General features: G+C 47.1%; 1 protein-coding gene across 5 annotated transcripts in view; it reads left to right on the top strand.

Annotated features, from left to right (window-relative positions):
- The window catches only part of PDE7A (phosphodiesterase 7A), a 158,175-nt gene that overhangs the window by 54,526 nt on the left and 81,799 nt on the right, over positions 1-21,850 (top strand). For all 5 annotated transcript variants that reach the window (XM_050941028.1, XM_050941029.1, XM_050941027.1 and 2 more), the window contains exon 2: positions 20,875-20,935. In XM_050941028.1, coding sequence (XP_050796985.1) covers positions 20,875-20,935 — 61 coding nt within the window. The remainder of the gene's footprint in view (positions 1-20,874; positions 20,936-21,850) is intronic.

The following is a 21,850-nucleotide window of genomic DNA, read 5'->3' as shown; positions in this document are numbered from 1 at the left end:
AGCTTTTGAAGTGGTAAGAGAGTGGCCCATTACAGACAGTTGACAAGAAGGTGTGAGTAACAGTAGGGAGAAATTTAGTATTGGGGAAGTTAAGTTTAGGTTTTGTAATGACCCAATCACTTAGTCTCTAAGGTGCCAAAAGGACTCCTTGTTGTTTTTGCTGGTACAGACTAACACGGCTACCACTCTGAAAACTTAATCATACCAGCTTGCTTGATCAAAACAAGGGAAATTTATTGCCAAAAACACTTTTTAGCAGAGTTAATTCCAGAATGTCAAGTGCCACTAATGTCAAGTGGCACTATATTTAAACCTCTCAGAAGGATGAAATACAGTTGAGCTAAAACTAATGTAAACCTGTGAAAACTGGGAAATGCATTCTGACATATCAGCCCTGCATTGCAACCTTAACTTTGCTCTCATTCAGCAACATTCCAACTTGCCTCCGACAGATGACACAGTACTCTTCCCTTTCAGATTATACGAAGCACTGCAGGCACAGAGCATATGAACAACAGTCCTGCAGGATGAATCTCTGTCTGTTATACATTGCCCAAGAATGATCCAGTTTGTAAAACTAACTTGAATAGCTTAAACATTGCTTCTCTGAAGTGGCAATGGGTGCTGGACTTGAGCAGAGTGCGGTCATGACTGATGTCATTTGGGGCAGATCAGTATGATAGTCTAGGTGGCTCCAGAAAAGTTGTAAGATCCAGGAAATTTTAGTGTTCCCCTCAGAAAAAGGATCTGTCAATATCTTGTAAAGCCTTGACCAAATGACTCCAAATCTGTACAGTAACTCCTCACTTAAAGTCATCCCGGTTAACATTGTTTCACCGTTATGTTCCCTAATTGATCAGCAACGTGCTCATTTAAAGTTGTGCAGTGCTCCCTTATAACATCCTGTCTACTTTGTCCACTGCTTGCAGGAAGAGCAGCCTGTTGCAGCTAGCTGGTGAGGGCTTGGAACCAGAGTGGACTGGCAACCCCCCTATCAGCTCCCTGTGCTGCAGCTGCCCAGCAGGCTAGCAATTGCAGCTATCTCTTCCCCCCCACCACTGCCATGTGCTGCTGCTGCTCCTGCCCTCTGCCTTGGAGCTGCTCCCCCGAGCCTCCTGCTTACTGGGTGGGGGGGAGGGGGAAGAGGAGGAAGAGAGAGGACTAATATCAGGGTGTCCCCCTCCCCCCTGCTTCTACACCCCACTTACCCCTTCTTCTCCATATAGAGCAGGGTGGGGACAGGGACTGATAGAGAGACAGAGAGCGCCTGGGGCAGCAGTGGCTCTCTCAACTTCCTGATCCACTTAAAAGACAATGCACTTAGAGGGGGTTAGTTTACTTAAAGGGGCAGTGTGCATTTTTCTCTCTCTCTCGCACACACAAAGTGTGTGTATGCCTTGATCTGCTATGCTATCTCCCCTCCCCTCCATTCCTGGTGCCTTGTGGAGTGAGAGGCTACATTAACAACAGTGTGTTAACCCTTGAAGGCTCAGCCAAGTGCTAGTTGATCATTTAACACAGGGGTTCTCAAACTGGGGGTCAGGACCCCTCAGGGGGTCATGAGGTTATTACATGGGGGGTCACGAGATGCCTCCACCCCAAACCCTGCTTTGCCTCTAGCATTTATAATGGTGTTAAACTAAAAATACTTTTTTATATATTTATATGGGGGGGGGGAGTCACACTCAGAGGCTTGCTATGTGAAAGGGGTCATCAGTACAAAAGTTTGAGAACCACTGACTTAGCAGTAAGGCATTCCCTGGGAAATAACCCACCCTCTTCCACCCTCTTCCTTCACCACCTCAACTAAGCTTCACAATCATCATAGCTGTGAACAGTATTAAATTGTTTAAAATGTATACTGTGTGTATAGATAGATATAGTTTTTTGTTTGGTGGAATAAAATGTCCCTGGAACCTAACTCCGCGCGCCCCCCCCCCCCCCCCGGTTATATTAATTCTTATGGGGAAATTGGATTCGCTTAACATCGTTTTGCTTAAAGTCACATTTTTTAGGAACAAACTACAACGTCAAGTGAGGAATTACTGTACCACTAAACTTGCCTTCAGGTCCTGACAAAGCACAGAAGTTTTTCAAGACAATCTGAGTAAACGTGGATTTTAGAGACCTTGAAAAATTAGCTATTAAACAGGAAACTCATTCCAAACTTAACAATAGTGGTGCTACATTCCCACTATAATTACGATTTCAGGTTTTAGCAAGTTCCTAGGCTTTCTGCTGGGCCTTTCTCGCTGGTGATTTCAGATGTAACATATTCCAGGATTTTAGTGGTAAAGGCTCTTGAGAATGCAGAGCATGCTTGATTTACTTAGGACTCTCAGCTGACTGCCCTATTGGCTGAGGCCCTGGCCACACTTGGGCTCAAGTGGAGTGCTGAACTGTAACTGTTAAAACTTTGGCATGTTACGTGGATAGGACCAAACTATTTAAACAGATTTAGAAAAAGCGAAGGGTTCTAAAGGCTTATTGGTCTAAAGGGTAGGGAGTTGAGGGAAGAAGTCCAGTTGGTTTGGTGAGGCAGGTGTAATGAAGAAAGATCTGATCTGTTTAGACAGAAGTATGTGTAATTTAAGGCACTACTTCACAGTCCATACTGCTAGGGTCTGTAACTCCTCTACGTGGATGCTGCAGGTGTGGACTAAAAAGTTCCTAGTTTGTATTAAAGTAGTCCTTTTCAACAGGACTATGTTAAGGTGAAGTAGGAACCTTTTGGTTTGTACCCAGAACATCCGCAAAGGGAAGTTAAAAAGCAGCATTTTAGTGTGCACAGCTATTTACGCCCCCGTAATTTGAACTGTGGGGAAGTGTAGGCAGGCCCTCTAGACTGGGGAGCAGGGAAGAGCTATGACAGCTTGAAACTCTGGGGGGAAAAAAAAATTACCTTCAAAAACAAATGGCCTCTGGAGTTCATTTTATGTATGTTTTCATCATTTCAAAGGAACATGATTAATGTAAGGCTCGTTGTTACTCAGTTGGTAGATATCCCACACTAGAAATTTTTTAACTTTTGGAGTTTTTCTTTTCAAACTTTCACCGATTATAGTCATTTTTAAAAAGACATGAGGGCTGGAGAGGATATTGTGTATAGACAGTCTGCTCTAAAGGAGAGACTTTCCAGATGTGATGGTAACAAAGCAGATTAAATTTGAGGCTTAAAATGTTTAGCTATTGGTTCCTTTAATTAGTCAAGTATATTATTTGTACTGTGAGCTGAAATTTAAATAAAATACTGATATTAGGGCTTTAGACTTCTATAGCCAAAAAAGGAATTTAAAAGTGAAATACTCATCTGAAATAATACATTAAGGTCATTTTTGTATTAATACAGCATCTAATTTGATTTTTTTAATGGTTATTTAGTAACATAGGAGTTAATTGACATGAGGACCCTTTTCAGTTTTTCTAAATTACACTGACATATGATTCAATCTTTGAAGTGTGAGGAATTTTTGTATGCCAAAAATAATATATTATATCCAGCATAGTTAGGACTGAAGATTTGTTGGGCCAGAAGTTTTTCCAGAAATCTTAAGTTTTCTTGATGTCATGGTTGTCATGTCCAGGTTCTAGATGTTGCGCTTCTGCCACAACATTCTTTTTCCTAATTTTTTTTTTACTTTTAGGGATAGTGACAGAAGGAAGTGCACCATTTCCCCCTTTTTTTAGTAGTATTCTGTGAAGAGAATAAAAGTGCTTGATGCCAACATGCAAACGTATGGGGAATCTTGAACCCTACTGCAGTAGATAACTTGTGCATCCATCTGTGGTCACTGGTAACCATTACTTGCTCTTGCAGCCACTGAAACAGCACTGATATTTCTCTTACCATAGGCTACTGTGCTTCACCTGCACCAAGCGTTGAAAGAATGTCAGCCTCAGATGTTGCTTTGGCTAGGATAAGGATAAGTTTAGGTTAATACTTGGAGACAGAATCTTTTGCTCCTGTCCTAAGGCAAGCCATACTTTTGTTACTGTTTACTATTTGTGCTTCCCATAACACTTTTATCATTTATCTGTTCTGTGAAGAGTCTTAGCACAATTCAAGAATGTAGAAATAATGAAGCTTTTAATTTCTTAATATTTCTTAAATGGAAGCAGCAGTAACTCATAGTAATGAAAATGTAATTGTGGTTGCATATAACAGACTGTCTTGGGGTTAAATAAAGTGAAAGTCCTGATCTTGTGCCTATGAAGAGTTATCATAAGGACTTGGTTTCAATTGGCGTTTATCTGTTTATGAACAATTCTATCCAAGTGAAAGAGAAACTATGGTGGTTGCATATAGAGTAGTTTAAAAATATTGTAACTTGCTCTATAAAGGTTGATTAGAAAGTTGTCCTCTGTGTAAGTTTTTGTGTGGACTCTTTTTGAATAGGAAGTTTTTAAAAACAAGTAACTGCTTTATATATCTGGAAATTAAAGGAAACATCAAGGTTTGGTCAATACTATAGGTAGGGCTCGTAGCATGGCCGATGACAGTTACCCAACACTTCCCATTATAAGACATTCTTTTCAATAGCTTATACCTTTGTCAAAATATAACTGTGTTGGCAGAAAATTTCCATGCAGGGTTTCTGCCTCAAGCTGAATTTTTGGGAAGATTTCAGCCGATGTTTCAGCCATTTCTGAGAACAAGACTAGAGAGAAACACCTCAGCAAAACCAATGGTAAATTCTTGAGTCCTTATTTTAGTGCCCCCATGCTTTAGAGCAGGGGTCTCAAACACGTGGCCCGCGCCACCCCCACCCCACCCCGGCCTATCTCCAGGCAAGGGGTGGCCAAACTACAGCTGCAGGATTGCCCTTCCCTGAGCCCCGTGCCGCTCCCTGTGGCTGGCATCATGTTCCTGCGGCGGGGGAAGGGAAGAAGCAGAGGGCTCCGTCTGAGTGTTGGCCTGGCTTCTAGGCACTGCCTCCCGCATCTCCCATACGTTGGGAATGGAGAACCGAGGCCAATGGGAGCTTTGGGGGAGGTACCTGGAGGCGCAGCAAGCAGCACACGGAGCCCTGTGTCCCTCCCTCGGGCTGGCAGCCTGAAGCCCTCCTGCACCCAGCCCCCTGCTCCCCACACTCCAACCCCAGCCCTGAGCCCCCAGCTGCATCCCCCACTCATTCTGCATCCCAATCCCCTGTCCTGAGCCCCCTGCTGCACCCCAACCCCCTGCTGCACCCCAGCTACCTGCCCGGAGCCCCCTGCTGCATCTCACACCCGTTCTGCACCCCAATCCCCTGCTGCACCCCAGCCCCTTGCCTGCACCTCAACCCCCTTCCCTGAGCCCCCTGCTGCATTCCACACCCCTCCTGCACCTCAACCCCCTGCCCTGAGCCCCCTGCTGCATTCCACACCCCTCCTGCACCTCAGCCCTCTGCCCTGAGCCCCCACACCCCAACCCCATGCCTTGAGCCCCCTGCTGCATTCCACACCCCTCCTGCACCTCAGCCCTCTGCCCTGAGCCCCCACACCCCAACCCCATGCCTTGAGCCCCCTGCTGCATCCCACACCCTTTCTGCAACTCAAACCCCTGTCTTGAGCCCCCTGACTGCACCCCAACCCCCTGCAGCACCTCAACTCCCTGCCCTGAGCCCCCTGCCTGAACCTCAACCCCCTTCTGTACCCCAACCCCCTGCCCTGAGCCCTCTGCCTGCACCCTAATCCCCTGCTGCACCTCAACTCCCTGCCCTGAGCCCCTGCCACACCCCTCATGCACCCTCTGGGGGAAGGGATGGGGTGGAGTTGAGGTGGGAACTTCAGGGAAGGGGTTGGAAGGGGGGGGCCTCGTGAAAGGTGTGGAGTGGGGGCAGGGCCGGGGGCAACGAGGTGTGTGTGTGTGTGTCAGTGATGCGACCCTCAGGCCAATGAACTAGCCCTCATGTTCATTTGAGTTTGAGACCCCTGCTTTAGAGCAGGGATGGCCAACCTGAGCCTGAGAAGAAGCTAGAATTTACCAATGTACATTACCAAAGAGCCATAATAATATGTCAGCAGCTCCCCCAGAGCCACAGGTTGGCCACCTCTGCGTTAGAGGCTCTGAAATTTGGCGGAGAGGTGGCCTTGGGCCAGGAATGTGTCTTGTACCATCCCCCCGAAAATCTATCCAAATTTGGCCAAGTTATAAGCCTTTGAAAAAATCAAAGTTTGCACATGCTGAGTCAACAAGTTGCTAAAACTGAAGATAGTCTCCGAAGAGCCTTCCCTTGCTGAGTGTGCTCAACTGTCTCACAGTTCCTAGTGCAGATCAGACTGTGTATACAGCATCCCCTGAACATGCTCCATCCCTTCGTTGCTCCTTCTTGGGACTGAACTATTAATAACTGAATTATGCATCATCCGTCACAGAAGAAATTGATTCCGTGACTTTCTGTGACTTCTGTAGTGGCTGGTGCTGGCTCAGGGGCTGTCTGAGCAGAGGAAAGGACCAATGAGACAGGCCTTACAAGCACCTAGGGTATTACAACTTCACTGTTTTTTATCTTGGTGGTTTTGTGTAAAGTCAAGCACTCAAAAGTTGGAAAATGCCAGGATTAAGTTGGCTGTGTGCAACCTTAATTTGACACCATGTGTATATGCATTATGATACAAGTTTTGATTAAATCAGCACATACTACTTTTTCCACTACTTCATTCATTGCAAAGGAAGGACATGCTCTGAGGATGAGTTGGGGTTGTGTAATGAAGCAGGCTGATATCTATAGGACCCTTGTTTTATTCTGTTACAGAAGTTGGAAGGTGTGTAGTGAATGAGACAGGGATTGTAGGCAGAGAGGGGACTGTCTGGTGGTTAAGGTAGACAAATGCTGCCACAGAGAACTGAATTCTGTTCCTGCCTATGTCATGGAGTCCCTGGGCGATACTCTGGAACTGCTCCTCACAAAGCCAGTCTGGACTATGGGGAGCCTTCTCTCTCTTGGAGCAGACTGTTTTCAGGGCAAGAAGCTTACATGGCTTCACCTTCCTGGGTCTGACCTTGGAGCATTCAGCATATGCCCTTCCATGCGCTTCCCATAGCGAGTCCACCCAGGCAGGGTCCTGGGGAAGCCAGAGGGTCCTGCACGCACCCCCACTTTGCAGTCAGATGTGACTTTTAGCCAGCCAGTAAAACAGAGGTTTATTAGATAAGAACACGGTCTAAAACAGAGCTTGTAGGTACAGAAAACGGGACCCCTCAGCTGGGTTCATTTTTGGGCCCAGTGAGCCAGACAACCCCGTCTGCTCTCACTTCCCGTCCCCAGCCAGCTCCAAACTGAACCCTCTCCCCCAGCCCCTCCTTTCAGGCCTTTGTCTCTTTCCTGGGCCAGGAGGTCACTTGATCTCTTTGTTCATCTTTAGTCATCCCCTTGTTGCCAGGACACAGTGTTGGCCATTTATGTACGCTGGAGACTTAAGAAATGCATAGGGGAGACTGATGCACTCACCCAGTATTCAGAGGAAACATTAAGAACAATCCCACTTTCACAGCCTGTGCCACAGATTTTCTTTGTGATAAAAGCAAGTCACTTAAACTGAACTTTTCACAGGTGGGCACTAATTGTGTGTGTCTCATTTTCTGGATGCCGAACTTGAGACACTGGGTTCTTCTTCGAGTGCTTGCTCATATCAATTCCAATTAGGTGTGCGCACTGCGTGCACGTTCATCGGAAGATTTTTACCGTAGCAACACTCAGTGGGTTGGCTGGGTCGCCCCCTAGAGTGGCCCCGCCATGGCGCCGAATATATAGCCCTGCCGACCCAACGGCCTTTCAGTTCCTTCTTACCGCCCATGTCGGTCGTTGGAACAGTAGAGCGCGGCTTAGCTGATCTCTACCTCCCTAGCTACTCATTCTTTTATTAATTCTCGTGTATGTAGTTATAGTTAGTTTCATTCATTCTTTGTTATAGTTAGTGTATATAGTTGAGAGGGGTTCGGGGATTAGCCCCTTCCCCGCACCCGGTACCGGGGCCCATGCCCGGTTCACCGGGCTTCAAACTGTGCTCGACCTGCCACAGGCCGATGCCAACGGGAGATCCCCATGACTCTTGCCTTAAGTGCCTCGGGGAATCCCATCTCTCCGATAAGTGCCGGAATTGTAAGGCCTTTTAGCCCAGGATGAAGAAGGAGTGGGACTTTTGTCTGAAACAGCTCCTGATGGAGGCAGCTCTTACTTCTCCACCCTTGGCACCAAGCGCCGGAGAGTCCGCATCAGACAGAAGTGTCTCTTCGGCACCGGATCGAACCGGTACCGCTAAGGCCCCTCGGCACTGACTGTCGCTGGCACCGTCATCTACTCGGCACTGTTCCCTCTCTCTGCGGGTTAAGAAGCATAAGACTCCTGCGGCTTCCGTGCCACCTGCACTGCAGTCGGAGCACCTGCCTAAGCCGGACCGCCCGGCACCGACACCTGCCGTGGCACCGACGGCTTCAGCACCGTAGATTCCTGTGGCTTCCGTGCCACCTGCACTGTAGTTGGAGCACCTGCCTAAGCCGGACCGCCCGGCACCGACACCTGCCGTGGCACCGACGGCTTCAGCACCGTAGATTCCGGTCCCGCAAGGGCCGTCGAGTCCAGTGCCTGAAAGCTTCCCGGCGCACGCCGTGGTTGAGCTCACAATTCCCTCCATGCCGGTGACCTTTTCTACGGCGAGGGAGCTGATCGCATTGATGGAGTCCGCTCTGCCTCAACCCCCGGCACTGCCGGTGAGGGTCATTCAATCAATAGGCAAACCTGCCCTGCTGAGGCCACCCTCTGTCGGCACCGTCGAGAGGCACCAATCACGATCATGGTCCCATTGGCACTCTCGGTCCCGTCGCCGATCCCGGTCCTGACACCGCTTGCAGTCCCAGCACCGCTCTCCATCTCGGTACCAGTCGCACTCGTTGCACTGCTCAGCGTCCCGTTCGCCGGCCCAATACTCTCGGCACCGATCCAGCTCCCGGTACTGTTCCCGGCACCGTGCCTCTCGCAGCCGCTCCAGACGTCGAGCCTCCAGATCCCAGTCGACCTCCCAGCACCACTTGCGTCGCAGGTCCCGGTCTCGTTCCCGGTACCGATATGGCAACTGGTACCGCTCTCCGGTGTCACACAGGGAGAGGTTGTTTAGAGATGGAGACCCTTCCCAGGGTTTTTCAGCACCTCCTTGGCCATCTCATCACACATCTGTGTCATCTTATGCCAACAGTGCTTCCTATGCACAGGACTGTGACTCAGATGTGCCCAGCCGTGTCTTCCAGGAGACCCAGGCCCAGGAACAGAGACCCCATCAGTGGTCATTCTGGACATCTTGGGCATACCATCAAGCCCAAGGTGCGTCTCCAGTGCCATCCCGCTCCGCACCATCGGAACACCGGGTGCTGGAGGCAACGGTCAGCCGCCCCCCTACCTCGGGTACAGAGGAGGCTGTCATTCAGCCGGCAGTGTCTCAAGTTCCACCTGAGCCTGATGTTACTCAAGAACAGGAACCCACGCAGGACCCTCTTGTCCCTGGCATTTCCTCTTTCTCCTCTCCAGATGAAGCAGTGGCGGGGACATCCTCCTCGGGCCCTCCTGCAATTAACCTGAGGGCACATCAGGACCTCCTGAGACGCGTAGCCCTGAATATGAATCTTCAGGTGGAGGAGGTCCCGGAGGTAGAGGACCCTGTGGTGGATATTTTGTCAGCTGACACCTCCACAAGAGTGGCCTTGCCATTCATTCGCACAATCCAGGCAAATGCCGATACCATCTGGCAGTCTCCAGCCTCTATTCCTGTCTGTTATCCCTTTTCTCCATTAATACCAACTGCAACGGGGTCTTACCCAGTCCAGGATCAGACCCTGTTTCTGCCTTAGTTTTGCCTTCTCAGGCTTTCCAATAACTGCACACAGGCTCTCATGTGAGTTAAATAACTTCTCTTCTTGGAGAATCTGTTTTATTAAGACAATATTGCAATTCAAATGTCAATTTAAATCAAAATAAGACTTTCCTTGACTCCACTGTTTCTTCAGCCTCTTGCTGTGCTCAACAGTTTTCCCCCGCAAAACCCAGGTCCAGCTGCCTGATGTTTCCTCAAGCGTCTCAAGGTTTCTACTCATGTTTGTCATTGTAGTTATCTCCACCCGGGCCTTTTCATTTAGCTGGTGAAGAGACCCTCTGACCCTGCATCTGCTCAGGACTTTTTTCTTCCTCTCAAGGATGGAGCAGGATCCTTCTGATAGAAAGTTGTCCTTGGGCTACTATCAGGTGATCCTGCTCACGTGACCAACTGCTGGCCCCAGCCCAGTTCCATCATCTTTGGCTAGATACCTTGGCACAGGCAAGGCTGAGCCCAACTTCTTAAAGTTCAGGCCATTCTGTGACACTAATTGTAATGAAATGATTCACAAACAGGACTAAATTATACCGTTTAAGTGGCTGGGAAAGGGAAAAAGTATTACTGTCACAGTGTGCATATCAGGAGACTTTGTCCCTCCTGGATGTGCAGCAGGGCTTTCTACCCTTAAAAAAACCCTGTTCTCCTGACAGTGTGTCCTGAGACACATAGCCTTGAATATGAATCTTCAGGTGGAAGAGGATCCGGTGGTGGATATCCTGTCAGCTGACACCCTCACAAGAGTGGCCTTGCCGTTTATCTGTACGATACAAGCAAACGCCGATACCGTCTGGCAATCTCCAGCATCTATTACGTCCACGGCCAGGGGAGTTAAGCAGAAGTACATGGTCCTCTCTAAGGGGTATGAGTACCTATATGTGCACCCTGCTCCCTTGTCGTGCAATCAGTCAATGAAAGGGAATGCCATAGCCAGCAAGCTCCTGCTCCAAAATCAAAGGAGGCTAGGCGCATGGACTTATTGGGCCGCAAGGTATACTCTACTGGGGGCCGCCAACTCAGGGTGGCAAACCAGCAAGCCCTGCTCAGCCGGTACAATTATAACACCTGGATGGCGGTTGAGAAATTCAAAGAGTTCATTCCCCAAGACTCCCGCCCAGAGTTTGCTGCCCTTTTGGAGGAAGGGAAGAAGGTAGAACTTCTCTCCAGGCCTCGCTGGACGCAGCTGACTCCGCAGCCAGGACCCTGGCTTCAGGTGTCGTCATGAGGTGAATATCATGGCTTCAGATGTCAGGCCTTCCACCTGAGTTACAAACCACCATACAGGACCTGCCCTTTGACGGTCACGGCCTATTCTCTGAAAAGACTGACCCCAGGCTGCAGAGCCTTAAGGACAACAGGGTCATCATGCACTCCCTTGGGATGCACACCCCGGTGACTCAGTGCAGGTCCTTCCGTCCCCAGCCTCACTGCTCTTATCCCCCGCCTAGACCAAGACAAAACTTCGGCAGAGGGCGCGGCCAAGACAATCGTACACGGCGGTCTGGACCCCAAGGGGACCAGAATCAGGATCCCTCCAAACTGCCTACGGGGCCAAAGCCAAACTTTTGAAGGTGCGCCCGAGGACGGCGTAGCAGTTACTTTCCAGGATCCTTTCCTTCCTTTCTCCAACTGTCTCTCCTTTTTTCTCCCTGCATGGGAACTTCAGATCGTTGGGTCCTACGCACGGTGGAACTTGGGTACCACCTCCAGTTTATTCCCCTCCCGCCCCTTCCACCCTCGTCCCTCTTCAGGGACTCCTCTCACAAGCAATTCTTCTTACAAGAGGTGCGGACGCTCCTTGCCATGGAGCCATAGAGGAAGTACCAGAAGACGAAAGGGGGAAGGGGTTCTACTCCCGCTATTTCCTAATCCCCAAGGCGAAAGGAGGTCTCAGACCTATCCTAGACCTGCGAGAACTCAACAAATTCATGATAAAGTTGACGTTCCGCATGATATCCCTGGGGACCATCATCCCATCCTTGGATCCCGGAGACTGGTATGCCGCCCTCAACATGAAGGACGCGTATTTTCACTTCGCTATTTATCCTCCACACAGGTGATACGTCCACTTTGTAGCCAACCGTCAGCATTTCCTGTTTACGGTCCTACCATTTGGCCTCTCTGCAGCACCGAGAGCATTCACAAAGTGCATGGCTGTAGTCGCCGCCTCCCTCTGCCGCCGCCGAATACACGTCTTTCCATATCTGGACGATTAGCTTATCCAAGGGACCTCCGAGACACAAGTCACCTATTATGTAGTCATTGTTAAGGACCTATTCATACGTCTAGGCCTGATGATCAATACAGAGAAATCCACTTTGGTTCCCACACAGAGGATAGACTTCATTGGGGCCATCCTGGACTCCAGTCTCGCCAGAGCCTGCTTACCACCGACTCGGTTTCAGGCGATGGTAACAATTATTCAAAGCCTACAGAACTTCCCAACGACTTTGGCTCGCACTTGTCTCGGTCTCTTGGGTCACATGGCTGCCTGCACGTTCGTGACCAAACACGCCAGGCTACGCCTCTGTCCCCTCCAATCTTGGCTCAACTCGGTATACCACCCGAGCAGAGACGCCATAGACATGATAGTCACCATTCCCCCAAGCATCCTAGGCTCCCTTGACTGGTGTGTACAGGGATTCCATTCCATTCGCCCCAGCCTTCTATGTCCCTGACGACAGACGCGTCATCTCTCGGCTGGGGTGCTCACCTCTGACATCTTCGCACTCAAGGCCTTTGATCATCTCAGGAGCTGGCATTGCATATCAATGTCCGAGAGCTGAGAGCAGTCCGCCTTGTGTGCCAGACATTTCAACAGCACTTACATGGCCGTTGTGTTGTCTGTAAACATTGACACACAATGGCCTTGTATTACATAAACAAGCAGGGAGGGGCACAGTCCTCCCCCCTTTGTCAGGAGGCCATCCAACTCTGGGTCTTTTGTATAGCCCACTCAATAGACCTGGTAGCGTCCTTTCTCCCAAAGGTTTGGAATGCTCTGGCAGATTGACTCAGTGTGGCTGATTCGTCTGGACCTTATTTATTCTGTTTTCCGGAAGTGAGGATTTCCCCGCATAGACCTCTTCGCTTCCTGCGAGAACAGGGAATGCCAGATGTTCTGCTCCTTCCAGGGCCTCCCCCAGGGCTCGATCTTGGACGCTTTCCTGGTGCCATGGATGAGCCAACTGCTTTACGCCTTTCCACCGTTCCCGCTGGTTCACAGGGTCCTGATAAAGCTCCTCAGGGACGGAGCTTGCTTGATCATGATCAGTCCAGCGTGTCCCAGGCAGCACTGGTACACCATGTTGCTCAGCCTCTCGATAGACAACCCAATTATCCTACCTCTTCATCCAGACCTCATAACTCAGGACCACGGCAGACTTCACCACCCAGACCTGCAGTCCCTTCACCTCACGGCATGGCTGCTGTGTGGTTAAGCCAGTCAGAGTTACGTTGCTCTGCCTCAGTACAACAAGTACTCCTGGGTAGCAGGAAATCTTCCATTCGGTCAACGTATCTGGCCAAGTGGAAGCGTTTCTCCTGCTGGTGTGAAACACAGAATGTCACTCCCACTGAGGTCTCAATCCCCACCATCTTGGACTACTTCTGGTCTCTCAAACAGCAGGGCCTAGCGGTATCATCATTGAGGGTACACTTGGCTGCCATCTATACCTTCCACCCAGAGGAGAGTAGCCGCTCCGTGTTCTCACACCCTATGGTTTCTAGGTTCCTCAAGGGCTTGGAGTGCCTATACCCCCAAGTACAACGCCCCGCCCCAACCTAGGACCTCAAACTGGTTCTAACCAGACTCACGTCTGCCCCATTCGAGCCGTTAGCAACCTGCTCACTACTATATCTGTCCTGGAAGACATCTTTCCTCATAGCCATTACATCGGCCAGACGAGTCTCCGAGCTTCAGGCTCTCATGGTGGACCCACTGTATACTGTGTTTCACAAGGACAAGGTGCAGTTGCGACCACACCCGGCGTTCCTTCCTAAAGTGGTTTCGGCCTTTCATGTCAACCAGGATATCTTCCTTCCGGTCTTCTTCCTGAAGCCACACTCATCACGACGGGAGCAACAATTGCACTCCCTGGACGTCCGTAGAGTGCTCGCATTTTATATCGTGCGGACAAAACCCTTTCGTAAAACGCCTCAACTTTTCGTTGCGGTGGCAGACTGAATGAAGGGCCTACCTGTCTCCTCCCAGAGGATCTCATCTTGGGTGATGGCGTGCATCCGTACTTGTTACGACTTGGCTCATGTCCCCTCAAGCCACCTCACCGCACATTCTACCAGGGTTCAGGCTTCATCTGCCGCCTTCCTGGCTCATGTACCCATCCAGGAGATATGTCGCGCAGCTACCTGGTCCTCACTCCACACTTTTGCCTCTCATTTATGTTCTGGTTCAACAGTCCAGAGATGACGCAGCCTTTGGCTCAGCAGTTTTACATTCTGCAAATCTCACTCTGACCCCACCGCCTAGGTAAGGCGTGGGAATCACCTAATTAGAATCGATATGAGCAAGCACTTGAAGAGGAAAAGACAGTTACTCACCTTTGTAACTGTTCTTCTTCGAGATGTGTTGCTCATATCCATTCCAAATCCGCCCTCCTTCCCCTCTGTCGGAGAAGCTGGCAAGAAGGAAATGAAGGGCCGTTGGGTCGGCAGGGCTATATATTCGGCGCCACTCTAGGGGGCGACCCAGCCGACCCACCGAGTGTTGCTAGGGTAAAAATCTTCCGACAAACATGCACGCGGCGTGCGCACACCTAATTGGAATGGATATGAGCAACACATCTCGAAGAACAGCAGTTACAAAGGTGAGTAACCGTCTTTTCTGGTTTGCAGACGTGCAGAGCACTCACGGCTGCATTTGAAGTCAATGGGAGCTGTGCTTTGAACATATAAAGTCCTCCCCTGTAAAATAGGGGTAATACCACTCCCTTGCCTCCCAGATGTTCTATAAAGATAAATTAATGTTTGTGAAGCACTCAGATTCAATGATGAATGTCATAGAAAATCTCAGGCAGAAATTATTAATCTGTCTTCAGAGCAGGGTTTGAATTGTATGTAGTAAATAAAGCCTAGGGCCATACGCAGAGCCGTCCCTTGGGTAGGGCAAATCGGGGCGAACGCGCCTGGCCCCGCGCTCTGGGGGGCCCTGCGCTTTGATAAAATCAGGACTGTCCCGATATTTAGCCCTTTGTCTTGTGTCCTGATCAATGTATGATCGGGATGCCATTTGTCCCAATATTCAGGTGATGAGGTGAGGAAGGAGGCGGGTGCGCGGTGTGAGGAGGCGAATGGGGAGGTGAGCAGCAGGTGGGCATGAGAGGGGGGTGAGAAGGTGGCAGGGTGGATGGGGGCATGCACCAGATGGACAGCGAGGAGACTTGTAGAGAGGCAAGCAGTGGGCAGGCGGGTAAAGAGGTGAGCAGCAGGTGGGACGGGGTGAGGAGACGAGCAGGTGGCGAGGAGAGTGGCGGTCAGGTAGACGGGGGGAGGGGCGGGGCGGGTGGTGCACCGGACGGACAGCGAGGAGACTAGTGGGGAGGCAAGCAGTGGGCAGATGGTAAGGAGGAGAGCGATGGGTGCGGGTGGGGGGTGCGCCAGGTAGACAGCGAGGAGACTAGTGAGGAGGCTGGTTTGTCCCAGGCTCTGCACCCCCTTAGGGATGGCCCTGGCCATATGTTGAACAATGAGGGTAAAATAGGATATTGAATAGCTGCTCATTAACTGCACATCATCCATCATGTGCATTGAATGAGGGAGGAGTCCAGTGGGCAAAAAATTAGTATATGACTATGTAGTTAAAGCCTATATCATAATGCATATGCACAAAGGAGCCAAATTAAGGTTGCAGAGACAACCTTAATTCTGGCATTTCCTAAATTTTGAATGGCTAACTGTGCATACAATATTCTTTTAATGTAGTTTCTCGTGAATTTAGAACATGAAAAGTAAAAAAGGATGTAAAATCTTGCGATATTACCCAGGATAACTTCTTGTCAGGAGAATACTGGCAGGAATAATTTCCACTGTAGAAGGAAGTGAGTAATACTTAAGAAAACATTTTAATATTTCTGGGAGGGAAGACTTAAACAGAATTACTGCCCAACACTTCTGTGGTTAAGGGTGTTTGATGCTTCATTAAAGAAATATATCAGTCAGTGAGACAATATCTAATTGATTTTTAAAACATGATAGACGAAAGGAGGGTAGTTTGACAAACTTACTAGTCACCTTCCTAACCATGGAAAGATATAAAACACAAGGAGGAGTTATTTCATTAGTGAATTCCAGAAGTAATGCCCTGGTGAGAAACCTAGGTGCATCACTAACCTACAAGTCCTGGGACTTTCCTGGACCCTGCTTTGGGCTCCATCAGACTCAGGCTAGTAGATACTTGAAAAATTAAAAGTTTAACTATGTTGACTACTATCAAAAAGAATCTTTATTTCTTCCTCCCCCTCTTCCAAACCCCGATTGCTACACTGGTAGGGGCAGGGATATGTCTACTCCCCAGAGCTACTTGGCTGCTGGAGGAGGAGGAAGGTCTATTCTCTTCTCCAAACCAATAAATACAGTGCCTGATCACAGCTGTTGCTAATAGTTTTCACAAATGGCAGTGTAAGGCTAATGCAGTACAATCGACTGTTTGGAAGCTGTGAACAGTAAAGGCATGAGAACTGCTTGTCTGCTTATTCAGAAGAACAATGCATTTGTTTGCATTTTATTCACATTTTTGTAATAGTAGGGCTATAAATTTTATTTTTCAAAAGAGAGCATAAACCACCATTCTTACCAGAATTTAGGCCCCTGCACTTTCAAAGCCTGCTAAACAAACAGTGGGGCCACTGGACAAATGAGTTATTAAAGGAGCACTCAAGAATGTCAAGGCTATTGCGGAGAAATTAAATGAATTCTTTGCATCAGTCTTCATGGTTGAGGATATGAGGGAGATTCCCAGACCTGTGCCATTCCTTTTAGTTGACAAATCTGAGAAACTGTCCCAGCTTGATGTGTCATTAGAGGAGGTTTTGGAACAAATTGATAAACTAAACAGTAATAAGTCACCAGGACCAGATGGTATTCACCCAAAAGTTCTGAAGGAACTCAAATGTGAAATTGCAGAACTACTAACTGTATTCTGTAACCTATCATTTAAATCAGCTTCTCAGCCAAATGACTGGAAGATAGCTAATGATGCCAATTTTTAAAAAGGGCTCCAGAGTTGTTCCCGGCAATTACACTGCTCTACAGTCAAAATGCTTCTGAAATAAATGTAGTCCAACTTTACTAATTCTGGGTCACTGAGAACAAAAATGATGCTTAAAATTGTTGATTGGCTCTAGTTTTCAAGATATACTGTTGGGTCAGTATATAAGACCCTTGACTTGGGAATGGCAGAGGATAAGTGAATTATAAAGGGAAGGGATCTCAATTTAAACCAGAAATGACTAAAATACATCTTTGACTGGATCTATGAATAAATCTATGACTGGGTTTGGACAGTACTTGCTTTTGAGGCAAAACAATGAATGATGCAATCTGAAGATGGTATTGCATCATACATGATATGAATTGCATCATGTTATTCCTAGAAGTCATGGATGATGCAATCATAACGAAGCTTACATCACTCTGCTGAACAAATTGCCCTATATCAGCTCTAGAAATCATACAGTGTCCTGCTCTCTTATTTGTCAGTGTTTGATTTTGCAAAGGGACACATTTCTGTTTAGCCAAAGTGAGCAGAAATGCCTCATACTTGTGTGAACAGTGCAGATAACTTCTGCTATGTTTGTGGTGAAGTGACTTTTGCATCACAAAAGCACAGTATAACCACTATGGTTGAGAGAGCCTATAACCTTTCTTTTGGCTGCAAAATTGGAGATCAGGACAAGAGGTGGGCCCCACACATATGCTGCAACACTTGTGCAACAAATCTTGGCCAGTGGTTGAACAGGAAAAGGAAATCTATGCCTTTTGTAGTGCCAATGATTTGGAGAGAGACAACAGATCATACCAGCAATTGTTACTTCTGCATGGTGCCTCCAGTTGGGAAAGGTGTGTCAAAGAAGAAAAAGTGGACTGTGCATTATCCAAACATTCCATCAGCTATATGCCCAGTACCCCACGGAGAAGGACTGCCGGTTCCTGATGCACCAGAATCATTCTCACTTGAGTCAGACGAGGAAGAGGATGAAACTTCTGGTCCTGAACCATCAATGTCACAGGACCCACATTTTCTCCCATCCTCCTCCTCTGACCCACACCTCATAACACAAGGTGAACTGAATGACTTTGTCAGGGATTTGGAACTACCGAAGAGTAAGGCAGAGCTGTTGGGCTTCAGACAACAGCAGTGGAATCTCCTGGCAGGCTGTCAGGGCAAATGGAGCCCATCAATGCTTGCAGACTATTGCTGGATAGTGACAAGAGATGCTCCATTTAATGAATCCAAGAGACAAGCCAAGAAGCGCCGAGTAGACACTGAATAGGACTAAACTATGTACATAATAGTTTTTTGCCTTTTGTTTCATAATAAATTTTATTTATATAACCCTTTTGCTGATTTTTAAAGTGTTACATAAACAGGACAGGTGAAATATTATCATGTAAAGCAACCATAAACACATGAAAAGACCTAGGTTTACAATTTATGATTAAAACTCTACTATCTACACAATATACATAGACATAAAATGTAAAATCTTAAATTTCTTAGAAACAGTAGCCAATCAGTTGTTTTAATTGTCATATTTGAATTCAGCACATCAAAATACTTAATAAATAGCACATTTTATCTCTGAAGCAGATGACTTCTCAAAAATTGTAGACCAGTGTTATTAGACCTTTGGTCTTCCTATATTTGCAATAAATAAGACTTTTAGTTAGAAGAGAGAATTTTTTACCTTTTCCAATGTAACAGATTATTCCTTTGATTATTTTTTTTAAGGTTCCTATTGTGGTAGTTAAGTACAGATTTACACATACACCATCCACACATAGTAAGAACTGCTGTTACTGCCTCCGTAAATGTTGGTTTGCTATATGTTTGCATAGTTCCAACAATGTTGGCGTTGGAGCAGGTAAGAAGACAAAGACCCTGCTTGAAGAGTTTTTCTCATTGGATTGTAATGTACAAATGTTGGATGGGATGTAGAGGAAAGCATTGATTGAATGGCAGAACTAATGCATGGGTCTTGCTTTAGGACTGTCTTCAGTTTACATAGTTAAGATATCTATAGGGTGAGGAGCTAGTGTTTTATATTCCTTTTGGCAGAAGTACTTCTAAAGGAATGACTTGGAGGAGAGGGTATTGCCAATCTTAAACATTACAAGTGACTTAAAAACAAATCTTGAGTATTTCAAGTGTTTTGCATGCTTTCTGATATTTTTATACTTCCAGGGGAAGAATTGCCTACCTCCAGTTTGTGTAATCTGTCAAAATTGAACCTTAAATGTGTGGGTGTGTAGGTGTAGGCCTCACTGTTCTAAGTTAGGAGGAAACTTGTCTTACTGCCTCCAGTCCCCTAGGGTATGGGGAGCTGCCATCCTGTTCCTTTTTTACACCTCCCTAAGAAGATAAACTAGCAGTATTGGCAGGCTCAAGAGATCAAAAATTGTGAGTCAGAGCCCCTCAAGAGAGCAAAACACCCTAAGTCAAACCTTCAAAAATTGAGATTGGCCCGAAAAATCATGAGTTTTTAAAAAAAATAAAAAATTAAATCCATGTTTTTAGTCTATCTTTTGACTTTTTAACTCCCCTTCATTCCTTTGGCAATGTGTATATGATCATTTAGGGTTGACTTTTCATCCTGATATTAACAGCTCTCCCTGGCTATTCAGATGGAGACTCCACTTACCCTCTTCTCTCTGCTGAGATAAGGGAACTCCCATATATTTCCTTTTACTATTTTGACTCGGCAGCTATACTTCCAGAACAGTGGGAGGCAGATTTCTTCTCTGCCTGGGGCACAGCAGTACCAGTTCCCAGTTTTCCCCCTTCCTTGCCTCCTGCTTCCCTAGTACCCTCCCTCTCTCTGATAAAGGGCCATACACAAAGTCAGGTCAGGTCTATATCCTCAGCCCCATGCCTCTGTCTTTTGTGCCTCAGTTTCCTAACCCATTTCCTAGCACTGTGCTACCTTGATTGTACTGCTTGTCATCTCATGTCAGTCACTTCCACATCTTATGGTTGCTGCCGGCCCTCACATGGTAAGGAGACGTCATGTTCCCTGAGGACAGTTAGCCTCACTCTCATCTGCAAAAGTGAAAGGGAGGGAGCAGCCTGAGGCTTCAGTTTCATTGACAGTAAAGGAAGATTGTAAGCATTATGGACAAGGGAAACCATATTCTATTCTATTTATTGTTAGTATCAGTCTGCATCTGACAGATAGGTACTGCATACAGCAGGGATTGGCAACCTTTGGCATGCAGTCCATCAGGGAAATCCGCTGGTGGGCTGGGACAGTTTATCTGCAGTATCTGCAGGTTCAGCTGATCGCAGCTCCCAGTGGCTGCGGTTTGCCGTTCTAGGTCATGGAGGCTGCAGGAAGCGGTGGCCAGCACATCCCTCGGCCCACGCTGCTTCCCGCTTTCCCCAACTCTGCTCCGCCCTGCATGTGACAGTGGCTCTGCACGCAGCCATGGCCCTGGCTGCTAGCTTGGGTGCGACTCTGCTCGTGATTCCAGCAGTGGCTCATGGGGGGGAGGCGCAAATGGGACAAGGGGGCGTGATGTGAAAAGTTTGGGGACCACTGTCATAAACCCCGTGCTAGCAGTTCTCCTCTCCTGGCTTCTCTGTTATTAGTTCTCTCCTTCTCTTGGCTCTTCTCTGCTCTTGCCAGGATAAAATTAGGATGCACTGTTGACAGATGCACTGTCAAAAACTGAATATTTTTTTAATTAGTCAATTTTAAAAGATTAAGTTGACCATGGCTCTTCACAAGAGGTGCAACTTAAGGGTCAGACTAATTATCATCCATAAAATAGATTGTTTGTCTTTATTTCTTGCAGAGACGTGGAGCAATTTCCTATGACAGCTCTGATCAAACTGCATTGTACATTCGTATGCTAGGTAAGCATGGCAACTTCTGTATTGCAGCACTGATCTATATTTGTGACTATTTGCTTTACAATGGTTGTGGTGAACTGTAACATAATTTATAAATACAGTATTTAAAAACTTTTCAGTTTATCCTTTTTTCTGCTGTCAGTATTTTAGTCAACTTATTTTGCCATTTACCAGCTGCTGCAAAAAAGTTATTCCACCCAAATATTGTATTTGGGATTGAGACTCCATTGTGCAAAGTGCTGTAAAGATCTGTAAGGAAACCATGGTGACTGTCACAAAATATATTAAGATACCAAAGGCAGTGTTTCCTCATTAGTTTTGGAATTAAGAAAAAATATTTAACAGGATAAGAATCTTACAGGTTTGCATGGGCTTATGTTTTGTGTACCTCAGTTAAATCTGTAGAAAAAATAGATTTAGTGGGTGGCAATGACCTTTGTATGTTCCTTTTTAAACAATATTATGTAAAGTCTGTATTTGTATTGCAGTACTTTTTGTTGTCCCTCATTCAGTATGCATCTAGCAGAACATTCTAGCACCTGTCATTTTTTGTTATACACCGCTACCTCGATATAATGCCACCCGATATAACACGAATTTGGATATAATGTGGTAAAGCAGTGCTCCGGAGGAGGGGGCTGCGCACGCCGGTGGATCAAAGCAGGTTCAATATAACATGGTTTCACCTATAACGCAGTAAGATTTTTTGGCTCCCAAGGACAGCGTTATATCGAGGTAGAGGTGTAATTAAAATTGAATGGTTTATAACAGAGTAACTATTTGCATATAAGAATAGTTTTGTCTTACACTTCTAAAGTTCATTATAGAAACTGTCTTAAGTCTCAGTCTTGAAATAATGATGTGAATTAAAATGGAGTAACTGAAGCAGGACTTGTCTGCTTTCCTGCATGTGCTACC

Source organism: Gopherus flavomarginatus, chromosome 2, assembly GCF_025201925.1.
Source record: "Gopherus flavomarginatus isolate rGopFla2 chromosome 2, rGopFla2.mat.asm, whole genome shotgun sequence".
Lineage (NCBI taxonomy): Eukaryota > Metazoa > Chordata > Testudines > Testudinidae > Gopherus > Gopherus flavomarginatus.
Note: the sequence above shows the minus strand (reverse complement) of the source record. Positions and strands in the feature narration are given on the sequence as shown.